This window comes from Lynx canadensis, chromosome D1 (assembly GCF_007474595.2).
Source record: "Lynx canadensis isolate LIC74 chromosome D1, mLynCan4.pri.v2, whole genome shotgun sequence".
Classification (NCBI taxonomy): domain Eukaryota; kingdom Metazoa; phylum Chordata; class Mammalia; order Carnivora; family Felidae; genus Lynx; species Lynx canadensis.
Genome location: NC_044312.2, coordinates 53,854,297 through 53,880,013, shown reverse-complemented (window position 1 = coordinate 53,880,013; position 25,717 = coordinate 53,854,297). Strand labels below are relative to the sequence as shown.

Sequence of the window (25,717 nt, the reverse complement as noted above, 5' to 3'; positions counted from 1 at the left end):
TGGGGGGAAGGGAAGCTGGAGGGGGTGGGGGGAGGTGGGGAGCAGCTGGGCTGCTGTGGAATCAGCCAGGTCAGCCTGGGGGGGTGGCAGTGGGGATTGAGCCAAGCAGAGGGCAGGGCTACAGCGGCACAGAATAGCAGAAAGGGGCCAGGCTTTGTGGTCAGACACACTGGGTTCTCATCGCCTTTCCTGCTGAGTGACCTTGAGCAAGTTTCTCTCTGAGCTCTGGTCTCCTCATCTGTAAAATGAGGAAGAATGCCTACCTCACACAGGGTTGTCTACTTCTTTCAACCATCTGTGCATTCAGCAAAAGGGCAGTACACTGGGTACCGAAGAAGACCCAGGATTTATTTGCCTTCTTGGGGCTCATAGCCAGTGGGGATACAGGTGTGGTAAGTGCTCTGAAGGGGAGAATATGGGGTACCGCTAGGACCTAGAGGTGCAGAATCATGTTCTCCAGAGTCTAGAGGATGGAGGCAGCTGAGCCGAGGATGAAGGGAATCAGGCTGGAGTAAGACACACGGATGTGCAAGTTTCTGGCTGTCAGCAGTGTGCCATCTAACAACCCTGCTTTCCCTCTGGACAGGGATCCCCAGAAGGCCTGGTCTCCGCCTGATTCATGCCTGCATTCACGGGGTGCAGCGTGGGGCCTGGAAGAGCCAGCTCCTAGTACTTACATTATGAAGTGGGGGAGGGGGCGAAAAGGGGATGCCTGAAGTGAGGGGTGGGGTAGAGGGGTTTTTAAGGGCCTTTACAGCTATATAATTCTGTGAGTCTTTAAAACCAGGCCATGAAAGGCACACAAGAGAAGGTAACATTGTTTTGAACACCTTACAGACAGATCCGGGTGTGAATCCCAGTCTACCCCTTCCTTGCTTGTGTGGCACTGGAAAGCCTCAGGCATTAAACCTGTAAAATGCCAACAGTAATACCAGGGGATATGTGTGCGCTAACTTGTGTAGAATACCTCAGGCAGGTGCAGGTGAACGGAGGTGCTCAGAAAATGTCACACTTGTATTTAGAACACACCCTCCCTCCTTGCCCTTTTGCTCTGGGCAGTGACAAAGGCTCAGTGTTTTTGTGGAATTCCAAACTCCGCGTATCAGAGAAAACTTAATAGGGCTTGTGGGGGTCTGTGTTCTGTTACAGCTGGGTCCACAGTGGCTTGCCAGTGGTTACCACAGATTTCCTGAACAGCTTCTGGCAGGCACTGTGGCTGCACCACGTCAGTTTCCGTCACGGGCCCATGCTTTCCTGAAAAGCTTTGTAGGAGCCACTCCCATAAGGTCTGCCTGGCCTGAGGGTGGGTGGCCGTGTGTGCGCAGATTACCTTGCTGTTGTCCCACTCCTGAGTTTTCATCTGTGTGTGGACGAGCTCGTAGGATGGTTCCATGGCGTCCATGTCTGGCTTGGGGTAGCCAGGAATCACATTGTGCAGCTGGAACCCAAAGGTGAGGAGCCAGCTGTTGACATCTGGGTGGGAGAGAAGCAGAAACGTCCTTGTGGAGTGAGTGGACCTCAGAGGTGACACATCCCAATAAAGTGGCCCAGAGTGAGACAGCAGTGGGGGGGGGGGGGGGGGGGGGGGGGTGTCGCAAGTGGGACATCAACCGCTACAAACACTTTGGAAGACTGTTTCATGGTTATTAAAGCCGCACATACTCTTTGGACCGTTGTTCCTCTCCTAGATATGTATCTAAGAGAGCTGTGACTTCAGTAGAACCTATGTTTCCAGACTCCCCTGTCACTTAAACCTCTTTGGATTCAAACCCGGGGGGACCGGGGTGGGGCGTAGATGATGCACACCCACCCCCTGCATCAGGAGGAAACACTTGCAGAGGACAACTGCACCCAAAGGAAGGATTTAAGTGAATGACTTTCAAAGAGAAATTCCATTTAAAAACAAGCCCTCCCTCCTCTCCCAAGCAGCAAGATGGCCGCTACCAAACATCAAAGAGTCCCCCACCCCCACCCCGAGTCTACCTTTCATTTACTCTGGTAAGTGATGCTAAAGAAGTCATTTAATCTCCCTGTGCCTTCATTTTCCAATCTTTAATATTGGGCTTGAGGAGACACCTGGGTGGCTCAGTTGGTTAAGTGTCCGACTTTGGCTCAGGTCATGATCTCATCATTCATGAGTTTCAGCCCCTGCATCAGGCTCTCTGCTATCCTCGCAGAGCCCACTTTGGATCCTCTGTCTCCCTCTCTCTCTTCCCCTCCCCGACTCACATGCGTGCTCTCTCAAAATAAACAAACATTAAAAAAAATAGTGGGCTTGAGGATCTAGCGCCATAGGCATTGGTTTCATCGATTTTATAACATTCCTGGGGGGTTACTAATTATAGAATATTAGGTATAGGGATAGAGAGGACTTTCCCATGAGCCTTTGGCTCACTGAAGAACAGAGTCAGGAAGCCAAGACGTAAGGGAAAGAAAGAGGATGGATAAAGTGTCATCTGTTACTAGGCCCAATGTTGCCGAGAGCGTTTCGTGTGCCCAGCACTGTGTTACTCCGACCCTCACCTTGTGCACTCAGAACCCTGAAGGGGAGATGACACACAGGCATGCAAAACTTTGACACAAGAAAAAAGATGAGAGGAGGGCAGAAGTCTTTCAGTTGGACAGGCTGACAAGTCTTCACAAAGAAGGTGGCCTTTAAGGCAGACACTGAAAGCTGGGTACCTTTTGTCAGGCTTCAGCAGAGATAAAGGGGGCACTTCAGGCAAAGACTGTGTGCAAGGCAAGGCCTGGAGAGGGCAGGTGAGTGTGGGGAGTGTTCAGGTAAGTGGAGAGCAGTTCAGCAAGGCAGAGAGAGAACCAGAAAGAAAAATTGTGGCTAGCGCAGGAAAAGCCTGGGATGGCAGGTAGGAGTTAACTGGGTGCCTGTAGGAGAGTGACAGCCAGCCTGTGTCCCAGTGTGGCTTGGCCTTCCTTGAGAAGAGGCAGTTGAAGATGCTAAAGCATTTGTTGAGCAGAGACTCAGAATCCAAAGTCTGGGGAAGGGGTGGGGGGGGCGGCGGGTGGAGGTGAGCCTCAGAGCTGGCAGTCCCGGGCTATGGGCATCCAGGCCTGCTTTTGCCTTCTTCCAAAGGAGACATGTCTCTGGTCAGGGAGGCCCTGCTTAGGGTCCAGGCACTGGTGGAGCTGTCTTCCCCTACCACCCACTGAAGCCATTCCAATGATGGGGATGTCCTTTGGGGGTAGACAACTATGTCCCTGCCACCGCTGCATCCTGTGCTGTCTTCTCATTCAAGGACCTCAAGTTTGCCTTTGTTTTTTTTTGTTTTTTGGATGCCCTGGAGCCCCTCTCTCTTGGGTGTGAAACATGGAGGTACCGGGGTGGAGGAAGATAGGAAGGGCAGCGTAGAAACCCAGGTTCTACTTCTAGGAAGGTCATGGAAGGAAAAGAACATGGTGAGGCAAGACGAAACCCATGTTCAAATTCAGGCTCCCCAAGTTGCACACTGTGTGAACTTGGACCGTTTCCTTAACCTCTCTGAGATTCAGTTTCCCTGTCTACAAACTGATGGTAGAAATGGTTTTCACCAAGCCATGGAAAGAATAATAGTGTTACCACTTTGGGCAGCCATCATACAGCAGCAACTGTTCTAAGCTTGCTACACGAATGACTGGGTTTCCTATATTCTAAAGTGTCCAGCTCGGTTCCTGGCTCATAGAAGGTTTTCTGAGCTTTTTCAAACCCAGACCCCCACGTCACTGGACCTCCATTTCCTCATTTGTAACATGAGGCACTTGGGCTAGCTTGCCTCCAAAGTCCCTTTCTTCACTGAGTTTTTGAGAATCTCTGATTCTATGAATCGTGGCAGATGGTTTTTAGGAAATTAAAACAAACAGAACAGGGGGGAAAAAATCCCCCATGAAGCCATTTGGCCTGAGGCTGAGAACCTGCATCTGAATTTGTAGTTGGGAAGGAAAACTTCTATCAGGATTACTGCAGATTCCCAGGAAACTAGGGGGCTGAAAAGAGGGCTGGGCCTTAATCACAAGTGATGGAAGGTAGGAACATTTCTCATTATGCCTTTAGGAAAAATGCTGAAAATCGATTTATTCATTGTTTTTTTTTTTTTTCCTATGGCACTTTTCTGAAAAGTTGGGAATTTTACTCTTCCTTTTTATGATATCAGAGTTAGAAATTTCTGTCAAGTTAAAAAGCCCCTTTTTACCCATCTGCCCCAGACATCAGTGTAGCCACCTGGGACAGCGATGAATTAACAATCCTTTCTTATGTGGGCACATTACAGAGTGAATTTCATTCCAAGAATGAGGATTCTGGAGTTAGAGCAGAGTTCTACCCCTAGCCCTGCCATTTCTCAGTAGGTCAGTTACTTTATGGCTCTGACCTTCACTTTCCTCCTCTGAGAATGGGGTCAGTGATCCCCATCTCACTGGCTTCAGGTGAGGGTTAGTGCAATAGTGTATGGGATGGATCCTTGGTGGATATTTTTTGGTTGCCTTCCTTGCATCCCATTCTGCCTTCTCACTCTTCCTTTTGGGGTATCTGTGTAGTTTTAGGGAGGCTAACTCCACCTAGGGGTTCAGCAATGGAGCATGTGGCCTAGGCTAAGCCACTCGGTGCGTTTTCTCTCCCCAGCCACAGTGCTTGGTTCAGGGGTTGTCATGTGACCTCAGCCTATCCATTTGGAGTGTATGCTCCTTTTTATTGGTGTCATTGCTGGATGTGAGTGAGGTTGTATGTAGCTCACATGGAAGCTAAACGGTTTAGTGAGAATTAGTGGGATCTTGGTTTGTAGTAACAGAATGTTTTTCTGTACCATTTTTTTTTTTTTTCCAGCTACAGTAACCTGCCAAGATACCTCGAAAGAAACTCACTGCAGGATGAGCAGGGGGTGTGCTTAATGTACACAGACGTAATGGAAATGTTTTCTAAATCTGTTAAGTTTTCTTGGACTGCCAGCAAGTTGAGCATAGAGAGACCTTGTTGGGCTATTCCTGTTCACCACAGGCCCCAAGTCCGCTTTCATCGCACCCACCCACCACCGCGCCCACTCTTCTTCCTCACGCATGGGATGCCTGCTCTCAACATGACCACCTGGAATTCTTCCCGGAAAGAATCCTCCAGTCAGTGTCAGCAGCTGCAGGGTCCGGACCAGGCCACCAGGTTTGGGAGCTAGGAAGCCACATCCCTACAGGGCACTCATGTCAGCTGTACCTGTTGCCCTCTCTGCACTTCTGTAAATGCAGTCCCCTCTGCTTGGGTTGCCTTTCTCCCCATTACCTGAGGAATGTCCACTCAGAAGTGGGCCTCAAGGATGAACTGCTCCCTGGGCACAGCCGGCTGTGCGTCCTGTGTATCAACGGCCATCAGTGCAAACCTTCATCCTGGGCCTCTCACTGCTGTCTGTGTCTCCCTGCAGTGTAAATTCCTGGAGGGCAGGGATCATCTTTGTATCCCATCCCCTCAGGCCGAAAACAGTGGCTGCACCCAGGAGGCACTTGTTGAATGACAATGAAACTGCCTTAAAATAGGGGTTGCAGGGTTGTGTCACAGGAGAAAGAGAAGGAAACGACCAGGTTTGCAAGTTGGGGCGTGCCCAATTTTTGCCCACTGCAAACTCTCTTTTATAAAAAGCGCTGGTTTTATCCAGACCTGAATCCCCATAGCTGCTCTGACTCTTGAGGTCTTCTGTGGCTGAGGTCTGGGAGTGGCTGCTTTGCTGGGTGGACTGTGGCTGCTGAAGACATTTCTGGCACGTGTGAACATTTATATTCCAGTTGGTTTCACAGTAGTGGAAAACAAAGCTCACTTTTTAAGTCAGGGTCAAGGTAAGGGAACCTTACATGAGCCAGACACTGTGCTAGGCAGGTTATAAAATGTATCTCATTTCACCCTTGCAACCATCCTAGCAGGGTTTTTTTTTTTTTTTTTTTTTTTTTTTTCCTACTTGTCCATCCTCTCCCTTTCTCCCCTCTTCCTACCCTCTTTGGGTTGAATATTTTTTTTTAGTCTACATTTTGTTTCCACTATTGAGTAATTAGCTATGCCTCTGTTTTCTTTTCTAGTGGATGCTCTAGGATTTACAACATGCATACTTATCAGTGTCAGTAGACATTCTAACATTTATTTATTTATTTATTTACTTACTTACTTACTTACTTACTTATTTACGTAGGCTTCATGCCCAGAGTGGAACCCAGTGTGGGGCTTGAACTTAGAACCGTGAGATCAAGACCCGAACTGAGATCAAGAGTTGGATGCTTAACTGACTGAACCACCCAGGTGCCCCCTCACTTTAATTTACAGGTCAGCAAACTGGAATTAAGGGAAGTTAAGTAATTTCTGTGACTGTCCATAATTTAGAAATGGTGCATCCTTCAGCAGTTCTGTGTCCAAATTCTGAACTTTCCATTACATTATCCGGAATGAGAAAATTGATTTTTTTTTCTTTAGCTATACCTTCACCCACCTTATTGGGGACTCATAGTCAGCCTGATCTCTGGGTCAGAAACTTCCAAAGTGCATTTTCAGGGATGCATCCAGTGAAGCACTAGGATTTCATGGTGAAAAAAAGGGGTTTCATGCTCAAATGCTTGAGAAACTGTGGGTAAAGGGGTTTCGTGGTCAGATGTTTGAGAAATAGTGGGTAACTGTGTTAAACAGTTCTCTTTACCAGAGGACTTCGCAGAGACTTTCATAAGCTGCAATGTATTATGAAAATTTAAGAATGATAGTTGCCCTGTCAAATCAATTTGAGGCCAGTACCAGTTTTTCCAGGGCATTTCTCTCAAGTAGTGTTTCTTAAAATCTACTTTGAAAAATGCTGTTCTAAGGAAAGCCAGTGTTTCCTGTGACCCAACTACCAGCTTTCTCAAGGAAGACCGTCCTGTCAGAGGACCAGAACAACAGTCCTGTCCTCCGAATGAGCCCTCATCCTCACCTGTCATGAAGCACTTGATGTCCTGAGAGTTGCTGATGGGGTTGTTGTTTTTAAACATGTAGAGATTGAAAGGCATGATGTTGCTGCTAGTAAGGTGTTTCCACAACTCGTGGTCTGGGCTAGTCCAACGACCAGCCAGCACATCGTAATCCCGCCGGCCCATGTGGATGAGCTTGGTGAGTGGATCGTAGAGGCCACCATGGTAGCCGATGATGATCTGAAAGTTGGGGTTGGTGTCCATGTAGATCTCTCCATAGGCAGTGTATAGAATCTGCTTGATCATCAAACCTGTTCCACTGAAGACAGCAAGAGGGGTCCCGATGTTGTCACAAGCTATGTAAAACTCATCACCGCTGCTCAGCTCCATGGCAAAGAGGTGCCCTTGCAGATCATAGTACAGGGAGGTGATCTCGGAGCTGGAGTGGTTGTAAAGGTGGGTGACCTTGGTGGGGTTGGTCAGGTCTGCATAGAAGAACTGCAGGTGGTGGCTGTGGCTACTCTTGCTGGACACCCGCCGCCCCAGGCCATCGTAACGGTACCTGACGCTCCAGCCACCGGCCCGGTTGTAGGCCTTGATGAGCAGGCCAGCTGAGTTGTACTCAAAGACATCCCCGCCCCGCTGCCTCAGGAAGCCATCCTCGTCCATCTTGTACTGCACATCACCCAGCCTAGTGATGCGGTCACGGAGGTCATACCTTAGCGGGGTGAGCCGTGCACTGTTCCCAGGGCTCAGTAAGTGCAGGTTCCCATTGAGGTCATAGCTGTAGCGCCAGAGCGGCTTGTCATTGATGGAGACCGTCTGTAGCTGGCCATCAGCGTCGTACTCATAGGAGTAGCGGGTGGTATTGGCATAGGGTCCCACCTTCAGCTCCTTCTTCACTACTCGCCCCATGTTATCATACTGGACGGTCATCCAGTACATGAGTGAGCGGAAAATCTCGTATTGCACTTCCTTCATCCGGCCGTATGCGTCAAAGTGTTTGGTGTGGGTCATGACCGCTGTAGTGATGATCTGGTTAATGTCATAGTAGATGACACCAAACTTCCCAAACTGCTCTGTCTTCCCTGACACATCATCATAGCGATAGAGATCGATGGGCAGCGGGGTCTCATTGATCACAGCCTGCATGCTGGTCACCCGGAAACTGTTGTCATAGTTATAGTCAAAACGAGCATTGACCATGCCTTCCTCGGTGAAGCGGAAGATCTGGCGGTCGATCAGAGGCCCAATTTGACGGTAGCGGATGGTGCAGGTGAAGCCCTCATTCTGTAGGTTGATGGTCTTCAGCATGCCTGCTGTCTCGTCATAGGTGAAGCTCACCTTGGTGGTGTCATACAGCATCTCGGCTAGCTTTGACAGTTTGCCATACTTGTATATGACCCTGCGGCCGGTGCCCAGGTAGAAGGTGTGGAGGAGGTGCCCGTCCTCAGTGAAGTCCTGGATGACCGAGGCATTGCCTTCAGGGGGCTGGTAGATGTTCCTGTAGTAGCCCACTGAGCGAATGGTCTCTAGCGTCTGCCGGGCCACATTGGGCATGGTCACAGAAGAGAGGCGGTCATTCTTGTCGAACTCAAAGATGTATTGCCGCTGGCTGTGGAGGAGCAGTACCATGGACTGGAGGGAAAGGAACACAGAAGTAAGAGTAGGGGAGTGCACGCAGGGGAAGTCTGTGCACTTAAGACTTAAAGATGAATGAAAAGCCAAGGGAACTGGTGGTTGTCCTAAGTGAGGCCCAAACCGTGGCCTTCTAAACAATGTGCCATAGGGTACTGCAGTGGGGTACAAATGGGTAAGATAAGGATTTCTCTCAGCCCTTGGCCCTGGCACTCAGGCCATCTGTCTTCCCATGGTGAGCAGCCTTGTCTGCTTGTCCCTTTGTGTGGTACAAAAATGATGATTTTGTGGGTGATGGTGTGTGAGAAAGGTTGGGAGCACTGGCTAGAAGGATTTGCAACAGCCTCTCTCCTGGCTTCCTTCCTTCAGATTCCTTCTCAAATCAATGTTCCTACTCAAGCAAGAATGATTTTCCTAAAACACAGCCTGACAGTATCTACTGCCTGCTACACAACTTATGTTGGCTCCCTGTGGCCCACAGGATAAAGAATGCATCTGAGAAGGGCATTTAAGGCTTTATGCAGGAACAGGTCATATGCCCACCCTGGGCTGGGGTGGACTGTGATGGCAACAGGGAAACCTGATTCCTAACAATGGCTTGTTGCATGGCCCCAGGAAGGTTCTTTCCCCCTCTGGGTTGGGTTTTTCACTATGTCGGATGACCTCCAATGTCTCTCTTAGCACCACCACAGAACATTGCTTAGAGATGCTCACCCAGCACACGGTGGGGAAGACTGAGCACAAAGCAAGCACAGCCCAGACCCTGGACAGGTGACCGCGAGCAGGAAACAAAGTAGAGACATGGGTACCAGAACCGGAGCATGAAGTGCAGGCTCTTTTACAGGAATAAGTCAGCAGATAACATACCTAAAGGAAGCTAGGCAGCAAAGCTACATTTTCTCCGATTTGGGACCAACTTTTGCTTTCAGGGCTTTTCTGATTCTTAGCCCCTGGGATGAAATAAATCCTAACCTGAAGCAGAACGGATTTACGAAGGCCATGCCCACCACTGGAAGCTCAGGATTAATCACCTCCTGCCTAAGTACTGATCCCTAGGCCTCTGCCCTATTCTCTGTGACCAGATCACACTGTGTGCCCAGACCTGGGAGCAGACCCCTGCCTGGGTCTCTGCCCTCAGTCCTGCTCTGTAGGACCAGTTAGTGTTGGGCCTGCCCCCAGTTCCAGTCTCTCATGTGGGCCTTTAACGTTCTCCTGCCCCAGGACCCCCACCTGCCACACCATCACCACGATCCACCCAGATGCCTCTCGGGCTCCCCAGCCCTCTATTGCAGATTTTTCTGTTTTCTTTTGGAGACCACATGGGTCCAATCTATCCTGCTGAGGGCAGCAAGCTGGGCCTGGCCATGGGTTGAGCCATGACACAATGGTCTTCTAAATGGCAAGGCCAGTGGTGGTGGGGGTGGGGGGAATGGACACCTGCCTTCTCTAAGTATGTGTAGGTCCACGTCTTCCCATCAGCAAAGATCCTGGATGTGATGCGACCCGCCTGGTCGTATTCCATCCTCTCAGACATGATGCCTCTCTGGACGCCAGCGATATGGCCCCCTGGGGAGTATGTCACATTGACACCATTCAGCCTGCTGCTGGGTGACCAGAGGCTAGGCCGCCCTGCCTGGTCGTACAGGATCCGGAGGGTGAACTTGCGGTGGTCATCATAGATCTTCTCTGTGCGGGTCACGCGGTCAAAGTCCAGGGACAGGAGGTTCCGGTTGTGAACCTGGAGTAGGAGGAAAGACAGAGTTAATCTGGACATTGAAGACTTTGATGTGAGAAGGTCCTGAGTAGAGGAGGCAGCACAGGTCATGGGTGCCAACAGACGGGGTTTGGGTCCTGGCTCTATCACCTGCCAGTTCTATGAAGCTTCATCATCTGTAAAATGGGAATGCCAATTAAATGTCAGCTGGGCTGCTAGGTCAGCACACAATTCAATTTCCTTCCAGAGTCAGGAATACAGGGCTCCCACAAGGGTAGAGGTAAGTCAGGGTTTTTCATAGTTTAATAAAGAAATATACTTTGAGGCCTACTTCTGTATTTGGATCCACCCTTTAGGCATCGGTTGCCCCTGAAACATTGCCAGGTACTCCAAAGCTAAAATGCTGTGTCCCCTCTAATTGGCACATGGCCTTATAGGACATTTGGGCACATTTTCCGACTCTTCCATTGGTCACTGGTTAAGTTTGACATGTAGTAAGGGAAACACAAGAGGAAAGTAGATGATGTAGGTCATATGATACAAAACCGCACATGTGGACTGAGGTAATGAAAGGCCCTCTAGGACCCTGGGTGGTAAAAAAGGCTCAGGTCTAGGAATTAAGGTCAGGATTCCAGCCTCGATTCTGTGGCCAATTTATCTGTGTGACCTTGGGCAAGTGCCATTCCCTGTCCGAGTCTCAATTTCTTCCTCTGTGAAACAACAGGGCTATTGTGAGGACTGAAGAAGCCTGAGTAGATTACCAAACAGAGTTCTGGGCATATAGAAGGTACTGAATTAATGAATGTAATTATTTCCATTAAATGGCAGCAAAGGATCGCATTCTCAGAGAACGTAGAGACGTGTGTGTCTCCCCCTTTCCTCCAAACAAATTCTCAAACCTTGAAAATAAGGATTTATAATGATGATGCTGGGACAACTTTAGCTGTGAATGGCCTGCTTATAATAAGGTTGCCTTCCCAGGGGTAATCAAATACAATTGCAGAGCAAAAACAGTGTGGCAGACAATTCCCGTGAAAAATCGGAGGCACCGGAGACTGGAGCTGTGTTCTTTGCCGGGAGGGCAAAGGAAGATTCAGGGTCTGCACCACCAACAATGATGGGGGCCATTTTAAGGCATCTTTTGCAGGGTCCCCTGTGACTCCTCCCAAGGAGCTGCCACCTAGCCAGCTGCCCCCCCGCCACCCCTGGAGGGCCCCTAGGGAAGGCGAGCTACACCTCTGAGGCAAAATTAATAAAATTGAATTAAGCAGCTCACTGGGGAACCGCTTAATGCTTCCTGTGCTTGGCAGTGGCAGCAATGAGATTATTTTACATCTTTCTTTATTAAAAAAGTTCCCAGTTGTATAAAAAATGAGCTCCATTATGGGGAGGCGCACCCGGATAACATTCTAATTCCACATGCCGTCACTGTGGGTGGCCATTTATTTTGGGAGGGCGCGGAGATGCGGCCACCGGACTGGAGCACCATTAATCTCAGGCTGGGAGAGGGACCAATTAAAGCCTGGGAAACTTTTGGTCCAGTTCACACCGCAGAGAGGAAATCCTAATAGCACTAATCGCTGCCATTTATTGAGCACCTGGGTTCTACCAGCATCGGGCTAGGTACTTGGAATATATTATCTTGTTTCCGCAGAGGAGTCTGAGACTCAGAGGAGTTGCTCAGGGCTACAAGCCAGGCCCAGGCAGGAATCAAACCAAGGTCAAATTTTCCATTTAGCACACTGCCTTAGATGTGCATGAGGGGGCTCCTGGAGAATTCAGACAGGGGGCTCGGGGAGGCTGCAGATGGTGGCGGGCCACAGAGAACAAAGACACTTACGGCCTTCCTCAGGGAACCAGTGGAAGGCTCTTTCCCACTTCGGTTTTTGCTAGAGTTCTAGGCTGTTGAGGAGACACAGGAAGGCTGGTTTTGTGGATTCTAGTTGTGTGATATTGGCTGTGTCGAGACAGCGCCAGCCGTGTGGCATGAGGATGCTTCTGTGGTTTTTAGGAGTCAGCAACAATCTCGCCCAGTTCTGTGGCTCCCTTCAGCCCAGCCAGTGCCTACAGAGCAGCTGGGGTCTGCAAGGAGCTGTGCTCAGAACCGGGCTGGTTTCTTCGCTTTCACGCTCCCTGTCACCTTCCTTTCTGAAGCTAGAGGGAAAAGAAGTGGGGCACTCGGGCCTGGGGGGCGGGGGCGGTAATAACACTCTGCAGAAACATGGGGGGTGAGGCAGTGAAAGGGCTGGCTCAGGGCATCCACATTCTGAAGAGCACTCTGAAATGCCAGACCACAGATGCCAACCCACTGGCAGCAGGGACAGCTTGGGGTTGGGGGTCGTTTTGCTCACTTAGTAAGGGACAACTGCCTGGAAGGAGTGGAGGACGTGGCTTAGGTTCCAAATAGCTAAACTGGATTCTGCTAGATATTAATAAGAACATAGTAGTAAGAATAGCAGGAACAACAGGAGTAGGTTATTGACCACTTCCTGTGTGCAAGGCTCGGTATGAGGCATTCTGTATATTATTTCCAATTCTTGTCGCAACTTGTAAAATTGATTCATCCTTTCCATTTTTTTTGGAGAATGAGACTGAGGCTCCGGATGAATGAAATGGCATCACGGACGGGCTGAAATTCAGTCCGGGTATCACAGAAGCTGGAAATCCAACTCAGGCCTAACACCAAAGCCGGTGATCTTGCCACAACGGAAGAGAGATTCGAGATTTCTTATTGAGGTTTGCCTACTTTACCTTCCTCCTTTGGCAGGGGGCCCAGGAACACTTTCTCCCCCAGGGCCAGTTTCAAGAACAGAACTCAGTCCTCATTCTCTCCCGCTAGGGCCCCAGCCACCCCCAGGGGCGGAGCCCCGCCTGGAGCAGGCCTTGCTCACCCGCAGCCGGCGCCCGAACACGGTGACCTGGCCCCGCGCCTGCTCCTTGCGCTGCCGCCACTCCACCAGGTTGAGGCCGTTGTCGATGGGCAGCGTGACGTTCCGCTTGCCCACAGTGGGGTTGACCGTGCCGGCCAGCAGATGGGGCTCTGTCTGCAGTGCCACCTCCATGCCGTTGGCCAGCAGCAGCCGCAGGGAGCCGTCTGCCCCGATGTAGTAGCTGTTGCGGACCTGGTCTGAGGGACGGGAGAGGAGAGGGACCGTTTCTGCTCAGAAGGGTTGAGGATGAAGGGAGGGGTGTGCACAGCAGAGGGAGGGGTGTGGCTTCTAAATGGGTTTATTGTTCTGACCACGGAAATGAAACATTATCATTGAAGAAAACTAGGACGATATAGGGAGATCGTCCATGATCGCAGTACCAAAAAAAAAGCCACTGTAAATATTTTGTATACTCCTAGACTTCAGAATATTTCTGGGGGCGCCTGGGTGGCTCAGTCAGTTAAGCGTCTGACTTAAGGCTCAGGTCATGAGTTCGAGCCCCGCATCTAGCTCTGTGTGGACAGCTCAGAGCCTGGAACCTGCTTTGGATTCTGGGTCTCCCTCTCTCTCTGCCCTTTTCCCGCTCGTGCTGTCTCTCTCTCAGAAATAAACATTAAAAAAAGAATATTTCTGAATACATTTATTTTTATTTATTTATTTTTTTTAAATTTTTTTTTAACGTTTATTTATTTTTGGGACAGAGAGAGACAGAGCATGAACGGGGGAGGGGCAGAGAGAGAGGGAGACACAGAATCGGAAACAGGCTTCAGGCTCTGAGCCATCAGCCCAGAGCCCGACGCGGGGCTCGAACTCACGGACCGCGAGATCGTGACCTGGCTGAAGTCGGACGCTTAACCGACTGCGCCACCCAGGCGCCCCCTGAATACATTTATAAAGTAATTGCTTATAGTCTGCCACTGATCATTGTATTACATCATTGAATATTTTTCCTAAGTGTTTCTCTTTGTAAAAAAATTTTTAACGCTTGTTTATTTTAGAGAGAGCGAGCGAGAGAGAGTGGGGGAGGGGCAGAGAGAGAGGGAGACACAGAATCTGAAGCAGGCTCCAGGCTCCGAGCTGTCAGCACAGAGGCCAACACAGGGCTTGAACTCACCAACCACAAGATCATGACCTGAGCCAAAGTTGGACGCTCAACTGACTGAGCCACCCTGGCCCCCCTCCTAAGTGTTTCTCCTAATGACTGTACAGTATTCCACTATATGGAAATGCCATAATTTATCTAACCAATTCTCAAGTAGATATTCTGATTATTTCTAGCTTTTCATAATTACAAAGTGACACTGCAAATAAACATATTTTAAACATTATGCTAAGTGAAAGAAGTCAGACACAAAAGACCACATAATGTATCAATAACTCCATTTATATGAAATGTCCAGAATAAGACATTAAGTAGATTAGTGAGGGAAAGGCACTAATGGGGAATGGGGAGTGAGCACTTATGGGTACAAGCTTTCTTTTGGGGGAGTGGTAAACATTTTCCAGAACTAGACAGCATTAATAATTGCATAACTTTGTAAATATACTAAACCCCCCTGAACTGTACACTTTAAAAGGGTGAATTTTAGAGTATGTGAATTATATCTCTATTAAAACTATATTTTTTGGATAAATCAGTGTCTTCGTTTTGGGTTGTTAGGATTACTAGAACAAAGGGTTGAACATTTTTAAGGTTCTTGGTACACACCAGAGTAACTATTCTTTTTTTTTTTTTTTTTTAAATTTTTTTTTTTCAACGTTTATTTATTTTTGGGACAGAGAGAGACAGAGCATGAACGGGGGAGGGGCAGAGAGAGAGGGAGACACAGAATCGGAAACAGGCTCCAGGCTCTGAGCAGTCAGCACAGAGCCCGACGCGGGGCTCGAACTCACGGACCGTGAGATCGTGGCCTGGCTGAAGTCGGACGCTTAACCGACTGCGCCACCCAGGCGCCCCGAGAGTAACTATTCTTTACATCAAGGTGAAAATAACTCCAGTACTTAAGTTGATGACAAAATTCCAAATATATATGTGTGTACATATATATATATATGTACACACATATATATATGTACATATATATATATATACATATATAATATATATGTATATATATATATGTACACACATATATATACATATATACATTTAAGTCATTTTCATATACATACATATGTGCATAGATGAACCAATGATTTAAAAAATATGTCTGATTTTGAAATCTTAGACCTGATTTAAATATTTTAATTAGGATCTTTAGCTCAAAGAAACTTCTGGAGAAGAGCGAATTTCAGCTGTGAAATGCACACAATTCTTTTCTAACACTGGAAACACCTGAGTTCGTGCTGCAGCTTTCCCCTCTTGCCCTTCCTCAGCTGCTGCTTCTGTCTACACCTGCCCCTCTTCAATAAACTCTAGCCCAAGTCCTCCCTTCAAGGCTATGCTGAACTGTCACCTCTCCCCAGAAGCTTCCCCAGTTCCTTGGTCACAACAAATGCGTCCCCCTCCCTTAGCCTCTTGATGGGCCTCACTACTGGTCTGGCAACTGAGGGGTACAGGGTCTACACTCTGTTCTGCTGCACAGAGACTAAGAGCACGCATGGCCTTCAGAGCCATGCTACCAGGGTTCGAGTCCCAGCTCCACCATTCTCTTGCTGCAAGACCCTGGGCAAATTCCTTAATCTCTCATGCCTCTGGTTCTTCATCTGTACCTTGGGGATGAACTGTACTCTTACCTCATAGCATTAGGAGGGATAACGAATATGAAGAGCTGAGAATGGTGCTTGGCATATAGCGAGTGTTATGTAAAAGTGAGCTATTATTAGTTTTCTATGCGAGCATTGTACTAGTCACTGCCATGCAGATCTCTTGTCATCTCTCCTCAGCCTCTACCGCCCCGTTTCACACATCTGTCGTAAAGAACTTTTCTAGTACTGATCATGGGTCTTCAATAGCTTCCCATTGCCTTTAGATCAGTGCTTAAGAGAATGGGTTCTATTTGTCTGGGTCCAAATACCCTACCAGGCGTGTGTCTTTGGACAAGGTACTTAACCTCTTAGTGACTTAAACTGTCTTCATTTGGAAAATGGAGATGTTAATAATACCTCATAGGGTTGTTGTGAGGAGGGAGTAGGTACATGAATGTAAAACACTAACCATCTACTTTATACTTGATAGGTGTTCCAAGATGTTAGCTATCACTGTCGTTAGAGTATGTGCTCAGTAAACATTTGCTGGATTGAACTAGATGTATTCCAGGCTATGTATGTCAAGCAGAAAAAACAAAACAAAACAAAAAACAACAACAACAAAAAAAAACCCACAAACAACCAGACACACACAAAAGCAAAAACAAAAACAAACAAAAAACGGATGTAGCTTTGTAGGAAACTGTGGCTAAGTCTTCCCTGTTAGAATGGCATCAGATCAGCCCCGCCCTCTCTCCCTCCCTCCCCCTCCATCCTTCCCCTTTTCTTCCTCACACATGCAGAATTCTAAGATCTGCCTTAAACTTGGCTATGCATTATTCACTGGCCATCTGTATTTTCCTTCTTTTGAACAGTGAAAAGGCCCGTGTCATTTATCTCTTAAAGCTGCTTCTTGCTGAATGCACATATGTCCATTAGTGGTGACTTTGGATGGAATGGTGTTTGTAGAGGCCCATCTCAAACGAGCCCCATTTAATGTGAGCTGTGACTTCCCAAGCCTGCTCCTCATTAGCGGTTCCTCCTTATTTCTTCCCATAGTTCAGACATAAGATGCAGCTGAAAACACTTTTTACCAAGCCTCTACTGAGGTGGTTGCAAAACGGAGCATGCAAGCCTGGTATGAGGGAAGGAGAGGAACTTGGCAGAGGCACCAAAGAGGAAAAACAGGTACCACATTTCCTGGAGTCCCCGATGAGTTTTTCCTTTTCCCACTTCAGTGTTTGTGAAATCGGAATGTGTCTTAAGTCCTTGCATGAATTTTGAGCCGTGTGTCTCCCCTCCTCCCCAAGCTGAAAAGTTGCTATTGAATTGATGGTACATTTTATTTTTTTATTTTTTTTTTATTTTTTAAAAATTTTCAACGTTTATTTATTTTTGGGATAGAGAGAGACAGAGGATGAACGGGGGAGGGGCAGAGAGAGAGGGAGACACAGAATCGGAAACAGGCTCCAGGCTCTGAGCCATCAGCCCAGAGCCCGACATGGGGCTCGAACTCCCGGACCGTGAGATCGTGACCTGGCTGAAGTTGGCCGCTTAACTGACTGCGCCACCCAGGCGCCCCTGGTACATTTTAAAAGTGAGGAAATGTGGCACTTTTGAATGGAAAAAAAAAAAAAAGTTGCCTAAAGGTAAGAAAGACTGCATTAACTTTTGAGAAAAATGCAGCAAGCCAGCTTAGAGGTGTGCAGGGGATAAGACAGTTCTTAACCACAGGGAGGGACAAGATGTCTGAACAATCTGTGGCCCTGCTGTCCTTGGCCAGGCAGAGCCCTGGCTAGCTCGGAATCGGCACCTTCTCCTGGCAATAACTCAGTCCGAGCATAAACACTGTGAGTGTGTCCCAACCCACTCCAAAGGTGCTGGTGGGGAAGGAACTGCAAGATACTGCTTCTCTTTCTTCTGACTGAGAACCACTACTGTTCTTCGAGCTTCTTTAAAGGCACTGTATTACATTTGGGAGTAGAAGCGGTTGTGGAAATATACAGTTATTTTCTTATGGTAAATCCAAGTGTCAGTTATTAAATAATTAGTTAATGAATCCAGCAAGAACTTACTGAGTTGTATTATGGGCCTGGCCCATGTTGGGCACTCTGTGTACACTGTAAAGGGATTGTCTGGGCAACGCTTATGAGGCAGCTACAGTAATTTGGCCCCATTTTCCAGCCCCAGAGACTGAGGCTCAGAGAAGAGTGACTCCATGTAATTCACACAGGTAGGAACCGAAACCGTAGGCACAGAGATCCCCCAGTCTGTCTACTCCAGAGCTTTTCTCTGCTCCTTGCACTGCCTCACACCATTCAACACGGCTTCAACTTGCTTTCGTTTCCTCAAGGAGAAAATCAAGGGCCCCCATGATGTGGTGGCAGTGTCAGGACTAGAATCTGGGCCTGTGACTCCCAGCCCAAGCCTCTTTTTACTACTTGTGTCAAAGCTTTTGGGAGCACAAAAAGCCATCAGGAGAGTGGCGAAAAAAATCAAGGCTCTCCCTAGTGATAGCTTCTTCTTTTTTTCATGCTTACTAGATCCAATGAAGTTGTGAGCTCCATTCTGGGTCACCACCTCCCATGAGGACAACCAAGGCAGACAGTCTGCAGCCAGATTTCATCACTGATTTCCCTAAAGCTCAAAGATCAACTCCTACCAGGGATTACCTGATGAACGCAGACGAGAAGGGTCTTTTCTCTGTGGAAGCCTAGAGAAGGCACGGACTGTTCTCACCTGAGCTTCAGGAGGACTTCTCCATGCCTAGGTCCCTTTCGTGGTTAGGCATAATCATTATTGTCCTTTGTCCTCACCCACACCAGTGTGAGAGCAAGCCTTTAACCTGGGAGCCATTAGAATGGCGGAATAGTGAGGGCATCTGGATTAGCAGCTAGTGGACTGTCGACCCCTTGTTCTCATGATGATGGGATGAGACAAGGTACTGTTACTCTGAGGCTTCTGGGAGAGAATATACAGGACTCGGGCTGGTGTGTTTTGCACATTCGAATGCAACACAGAGAGAAACCAGTTGTAATGCTCTGCTACTAAAGCTGCCCGGCTCTAGTAGCAGCTTGTTTCTGGTATCCTCCTCTTCCAAAGGGGGTCTCTTCACCCCCTTGCCTCAAAGTCCCCAAGCCTCTCACCCGGCTTACCTTGCAGCAGTGTATAGAAGGCACCGGAAGCAGACAGGTTGGTGGTTATGGTGACATCATCCTTGCTGGAGGTCTCTACCTGGACATGCACTGAGCTGTCTGTATCGCTTCGGAAACTGCTCACCTGGCCAGTGGGGAAGGTCACATTTGTCAGGCGGCCAAAGCTGTCATACCTGAAAACCAAGGGGTGGCTCTGAGTAACGGAAATATAATGGTGCCATGGCCGGAACTTGGCGCGTTCCACCTGGTGCCACAGTTTTGCACGTTCTGCTTTTCTCTCTGGTTAGATACACTGCCGTGTCTCCTACACCTCCTTGCACATAGTTTCCAGGAAGGGGCTCCACTGGTTGACATCTGACCACAGGCAGAGGACTTACCTCTCTGAGTCTTCCTCTGCTAATTCTATAAAGCAGAGATGACAGCCCCTGCCCTGCCTCCCTCCCAGGATTACTGCGAGGAACCTGCGGCAGGGGCCTGTGGCTACAAACTTACACCCACCCATGTGGTGTGACAAGATGGCGGCCATCTGAGGCTGCTGACCCAAAGTCTTAAAGCCAGGGCACTCCCAGAGGTGACAGGGTCAAACTTGATGCTTGAATAACCCTCTCAAGACCCAGAGAAATGGTTATACAGGCTTTTCCTGAACACCACAAGAGATGGGGCTTCCTACAAAGCTACAGACCCTGGGGAAAGGGGGCTCTGAATTCAAACCAGGACTCTGCTCCCCCATAAGGAGGCTAAACAGACGAGCTCTTGCAACCTCTTCCCGTCTAGATTTCACGTCAGGCACCAAGCAGTTACGCATATATCTGCAGTTGTCAGGACTCACAGCTTTGCTCTGCTGGCATCTTTTTGAAGCATCACAATTGAATCTTAATTCCCTTTTCCATCTCTGATAATAATAAAATAAATTCCTACCATTACTGAACACCCACAACATATCAGGCATAGTGCTTTTCACACATCCTTTCCCTTAATCCTTGCTACTAGTCTAAATGGTATAAATGATCTCCTTTTTGGAGGAGGTTCAGAAAAGTGGAGTCACCTGCTCAAGGTCACACAGATAGTAAGTGTGGTGGAGTCAAAACTCAAAGTCAGATTTATCTGCTTCCAGGGTCCCACTTGCTTCTCTGCCTTGAGTGAGCATTTCTGTAGCGTCCGTTTGCAAACATCTGTTGGTGTGCTCTACCTGCGGCAAAGTGGCTGGGAGATGGTAGGGAGTAGGCTTTTAACACTCAGTTACAGTTTTTAATTGCGGGAGACTGAAGTGCAAAAAGGTAGGTATAATAGCCTTTTTGCACCTGTGTGCGAATGGGAAAAAACTTCTTCGTCCAGATGTTAGTGTTTCTGACTTCTAGTCGTACTGAAGCTCACATGCAAGTTCAGTTTTGTGTCTCCCTGGTGGACCCTTCCCCCTGCTTTGCTCTCACTATTGCTGTGAAGCTGGCCTCTGGGCCCCGAGGGATTTGATGGCTGGCGAAATGAAAGGCTCCAGAGTTCAGCTCAGTCCTGGCTCTTCCCATGATCCTCCAGCTGCACCTGGTTTCCTGATGCCTCGGGTGCTGCTGCTTCAACCGCTTCAGGTGAGACTTGGGAGGTGAGACCGGATAGGTGTTTGCTGAGCAATTTTTTGCCCAAGGTCAGATATAGGTGCTGCATGGATTGTGCCTTCTACCAACTCTTTCTGTCCCTGTGCCTGGTACTAACCGTGGGACTCTTTACGCTGAATGCCAACAGTCCCTGGCCGGGACAGTCTGCCACAGACAAAGGTGCTGGTTACATGAATCACCCAGGTCCTTGATCCAAGACTAACTCTGGGGGAAACTGAATCTCTCGGTTGCTGAGGCCCGAGGAAGGGGAATGCAAGCGTTTTCCAGGATGGCAACAACACAGATCTGTACCACATACCTTGGGCTTGGTCTCAGCTGGGCAAGGATGTGGGCTCTATCAGTCCTTGGGCTCTCCTATAGGTACCTTTGGCACTTTGGAAAACTGTTTCTTGTCACGATTTCTCATTTTTCTTCCTTAGTACGGAGTCAGAGTCTTGTAAGAAAATGTCAGTCTGGCTTAGGGGAGGGTGACCATGTGGCTTAAAGCCCGGATTGGAGGGTCACAGGTGTAAGGTGCCCCTCAGAGCTGGGTGAGGAGGTGATTCTGAGACACTGCTGCTAGGAAGGAGGGTGAGTCTTGGGGTGAAGATCTGGAAGTTTGTCCTAAAGCCTCTCTCTCCTGGAGATGCTCTCAGAGCTCTGCTCCCTTTGACTCTAGGAGAGGCGGTTTTCTTTTCAACTCTTTATGGCTGCTGGAAATTTGAATAGGAAGGGATTGTACAAAAATGTACGATTTTTAGAGTGGTTATCTCTGGGAAGTAGAATTACTGGTGGTATTTTATATCCCAAAGATCTTAAAATAATGACCATGGATTATTTTCATAATCAGCAAAGTGCTGTGATAACCCAAATACTGCCATGTACAGAGAAGTCATGAGCATGGCCATCTTGGGGGAAGAGGCCCTTTTAAATTACTGGCATTTGGGGCACCCGGGTGGCTCAGTCACTTAAGCATCTGACTTCAGCTCAGGTCATGATCTCATGGTTTGTGAGTTCAAGCCCCATGTCAGGCTCTGTGCTGACAGCTTGGAGCCTGGAGCCTGCTTCAGATTCTGTCTTCCTCTTTCTCTGCCCCTCCCCAACTTGTGCTCTGTCTCTCTCTCTCTCTCTCTCTCTCTCTCTCTCTCTCAAAAATAAACATTAAAAAATTTAAATTACTGGCATTTATGGAAGTCTCACATATAGGACATCTGCCAACATCAATCTCCAGACCTTTACAGTAAATATTACTAGGGTACCCCAAATTTCTGAGCTCAAAATCAAGACCCACCCTGCTCCCACCCCAGAAACTGGCTCAGCCCTGGTCACTGTACTTATGTCTGTGGGCTATGAGTATTCTGAGTCTTGTCAGATCCTGAGTTACCTTAAATCGGCAGGAAGACCCATTTCAGTTCAACAGGTTTATGGGATGGATATGCTATTCTAGTCTGGTTCTCTGAACACCTGTTATCCATGTACATACTCTTTATTGAGACGACTTACTCAGACTATCTAATTTCCTGATCTAACTGGATACAAAAGATTTTATTACATCACGCAAGATACTTAGCAAGGAGTTTTAGGGGCGCCTGGGTGGCTCAGTCAGTTAAGTGTCCGGCTTCGGCTCAGGTCATGATCTTGGGGTTTGTGAGTTCGAGCCCTGTGTTGGGCTCTGTGCTGACAGCTTGGAGCCTGGAGCCCGCTTCAGATTCTGTGTCTCCCTCTCTCTCTGCCCCTCTCCTGCTCACACTCTCTCAAAAATTAATAAATGTTAAAAAAAAAAAAGGAGTTTTAGAGTCTTACAAATAACAATTGATAGGGAGATCATGGATTAGGGGTCACATGTCACTTCAATACTGCTTTAATATGGCCTTGCTCCAATGACACCAAGTAAAGCTTTCCCTGGTTTCTCTCTTGTCCCTTCTCCCAGTAATACACTGGCAGAGCTGCATCGCAGAATGGGTCCCCTGCTCTGTAACAGCTCACGTACAAGCTGTCACCTGCTTCAGCCTGGGGTGCTTAAGTCAGGACAGGACTGTGGTGTCAGACAGGCTGGGAATGTTAGTTGAACAAATGAATGACTGCACAATTGGATACGTGAGGCCCCTTTGTTGCTCTGTGGGGAAGGGGAGACATGATTCATTTACATACACACTATCTCCTGTAGGACTTGACAGAGGCCTGATGCACAGTGGGTACCTGGCAAGCATCTGATGAACGCACACAAAGACGGAAACAGCTACTCTCACTAAATGATACTTCAGCAATCTCCATAGGCATCTCCCCAGAGCTCCGGTCTCCAAGACAGAAAGAGCCTTTGCATGAAGGCAGACAATTGTAATTATTATTGAAGGTAGCCTGTAATACATAATTAAATTGAGCTTGAAGAAGATACAATGAAAAGCCTCATGCCATCAAGATCTGGTTTTCATTTTATACGAGATGGCCGAAAACCAGTAATTTCCACTCCTTACATTTTCCATTAGAGGGACCGAATGTCTTAATTAAATGAACATCAAATAGAACGGCCAATTTATAGAATTTTCTTGTCTCTTATTCATTCATTTCAGTGCCTTCCAGAGCCTGGGAAATGCCACTGGATCTCCCTGCTGCCTGATCAATACCTGTGATTAGCCCATCAGAACACCGCTGTTTCTGGCTCTGCAGGGAAAAACTGGAGCTGCCCATCCGGGGAACCCTGAACACCTAGGTGCCACGCCCCCTCTGTGGAGCCCTTTCTCTTCCTGCTACAGAGCTGCTGACAGAAAGACAGCACCACTGGACAAGTTGGGACAGTTTCCCCCCCTCTCTGGATTCCAAGTGGCTGCTTCAAACCCTGGCCCTGCGATTGGGTGACTTTGGGACAGTGGCTTAGTTCTGTCTGTTTTGGCTCTAAAGAACTGGCAAATTTCTTTCTTTCTAACCAAGAGGAAGGAATGTGTTAATATGGGAAAGCCCTTGGAGTCAGACGTTCTAGGCTTTGAATACAGGCTCTACACTTGCCAGCAATGAATGATAACCCTAGAGGATGGGCACTCAGTTCTCTTTTCCTGTGAACCATCAACCCCCTACAAATGACAGGATTTCAGGCAGGTTATATAACACAACCTCTGGGAGCCTCTGTTTTCTCCTCTATAAAATGAAGACAGTAACACCTGTCTCAGGAAGATACTGTGAAGTTCAAATAAGGTAACATGCTTAAAATGAAATGCAAATTTTTCATCAGGGCCTGCAGGACCACAGGAGACTGCCTTCCCCACCATGTTAACTCCCTGATGGGAGAAGGGACTTTGGTCGCAAATGTATCCCAGAACTTAGAAGAGTGCCTGGCATGTAGTCGATGTTCAATAACGTAAATGAATGTTGGCTGAAGGACCTACTCTTTCCTGCTTCTCTTTCCAATTTCACTTTGAACTCTACTCTTCCATACTTCCTGTGTTCCACTGCATCTGCTTCCATTCTCCAAACACGCCACGTTCAATCCAGGCTTGGAGTGCTCACACTTAGTGTTCCTTTTGCAGAGAATGCTCTTCCCTCCAATCTTTGTATGGCTAGTTCCTTTCATTACTCACATTTCAGTTCAAATGTTATCACTTCAGCCAGGCCTTCCTTTAAATAGATAGGTCCTCCCATCTTGGCCACATTTTCTGATTTTGTTTTCATTACATATTATCTTATTTATGTGTTTATCTGTCTCTTCCGACTATAATATAAGCTCTATGAGGACAGGGACCTTGTCTGTATTCTCATGCCTAGGAGACTATGCAGAATATAAAAGGCACTCAATACTTATTTCTTAGATGAATGAATGAATGAATGAATAATAAAGAGTAGATATTATTACTGGCTTTTCAAGATATGGATTAAGAAAAACTAAGAATTTCTTCCCTTTCACCTCACCCCTTCCATATGAGGAAGGGAAAGTTCACAAATACCCATAGATTGATTACCTTTTAGGTACCAAGCACTATGCCCATAACCATCTTTGAGGTAGGCATTATTGTCATTTCACAATTGGTGAAGCTGAGGCTCAGAAAGAATAAATAACTTGTCTAAGATCACACAGCTACTTGAGGAATATAGATTCAAAGTCAAGTCTGTCTGTCTGACCTTAAAGTCTGTGTTCTTTCATCAAGCTTCCCATAAGTGATGCTGTTTCAGGGAAAAACCTTTGTGTTCATCACTATGTTATAGAAAACATTGTGTTTGGAAATCTCAAGTGGGTCAAGAAGACTGATAGTTTTCTGTTCAAGGTGTTTGCTTTGATATCACTGCAACTGAATTTGCCGTGATGCCCCCCCCCCACACACACACACATTCAGGGGGTATGATGGAGATGGCCAGATGGTTGGCTTTTCATTATTTTTTTCCACTGACTTTTCTTCACTCCATTTTCCCAAAGCATCTTTGGAGAATGGGGAAAGAAAACACATAAAAGATTCATACAGTTGCCGTGAACTTGGCTCTCAGAAGAGGACCGCTAAAGGGTATCTTCACACACACTGCAAGGCTTTCTTCTTCACACTCAATATTTCACATCTCAAGCCACTTACTATGTTGCAGCTGGTGAGGAAAATGCCAAACTGCTTCTCTGATACTAACTTTTGCTGACTGGGATTTTTTAGTTGGAAAATAGAGATTTGATTTTTATGAATTTCATCTATGGCTGTTTCAAATGCCACCACTGTCAACGAGAGGAATTGGATACCATATCCTCTGTGAATAATTAGAATTCACAGCCCATGCACATGGATAGTTCCCTTGGCCTCAGGTTACTATAAAAGATGGCACTGCTACATCATTATCTTCTCCAAAACTGTACCAGAGCCAGGGTACTTTTTGGATTCTGCAATTAAAACTTATACTTGCTGCTAATTTCCTACAGAATTAAGTCCCACCAATGCATTTTAGCCTTGAGGATTTCTAACATCTGGTACACCCTACCGATGGTAGGTCTGATCTCTCACTGATGTTGTACCTGAAGCAGTGCATCTGGTGGAAAGGATTCAGGGAGATCTGTGATTGAATCCTGGCTCTGCCACTTGGGTGTATGAGGTCACAGAGCCAGTCAGTGTCTGTGCTGGTTATCCTCTCTCCCCTCAGATCCAT

At 47.6% G+C, this 25,717-nt stretch overlaps 1 protein-coding gene across 1 annotated transcript in view; it reads right to left on the bottom strand.

Moving 5' to 3' along the window:
• TENM4 (teneurin transmembrane protein 4) overlaps positions 1-25,717 on the bottom strand; it is a 219,023-nt gene that overhangs the window by 2,094 nt on the left and 191,212 nt on the right. The window contains 5 exon segments of the mRNA XM_030332936.1: positions 1,331-1,473; positions 6,918-8,532; positions 9,974-10,270; positions 13,138-13,373; positions 19,020-19,192. Coding sequence (XP_030188796.1) covers positions 1,331-1,473; positions 6,918-8,532; positions 9,974-10,270; positions 13,138-13,373; positions 19,020-19,192 — 2,464 coding nt within the window.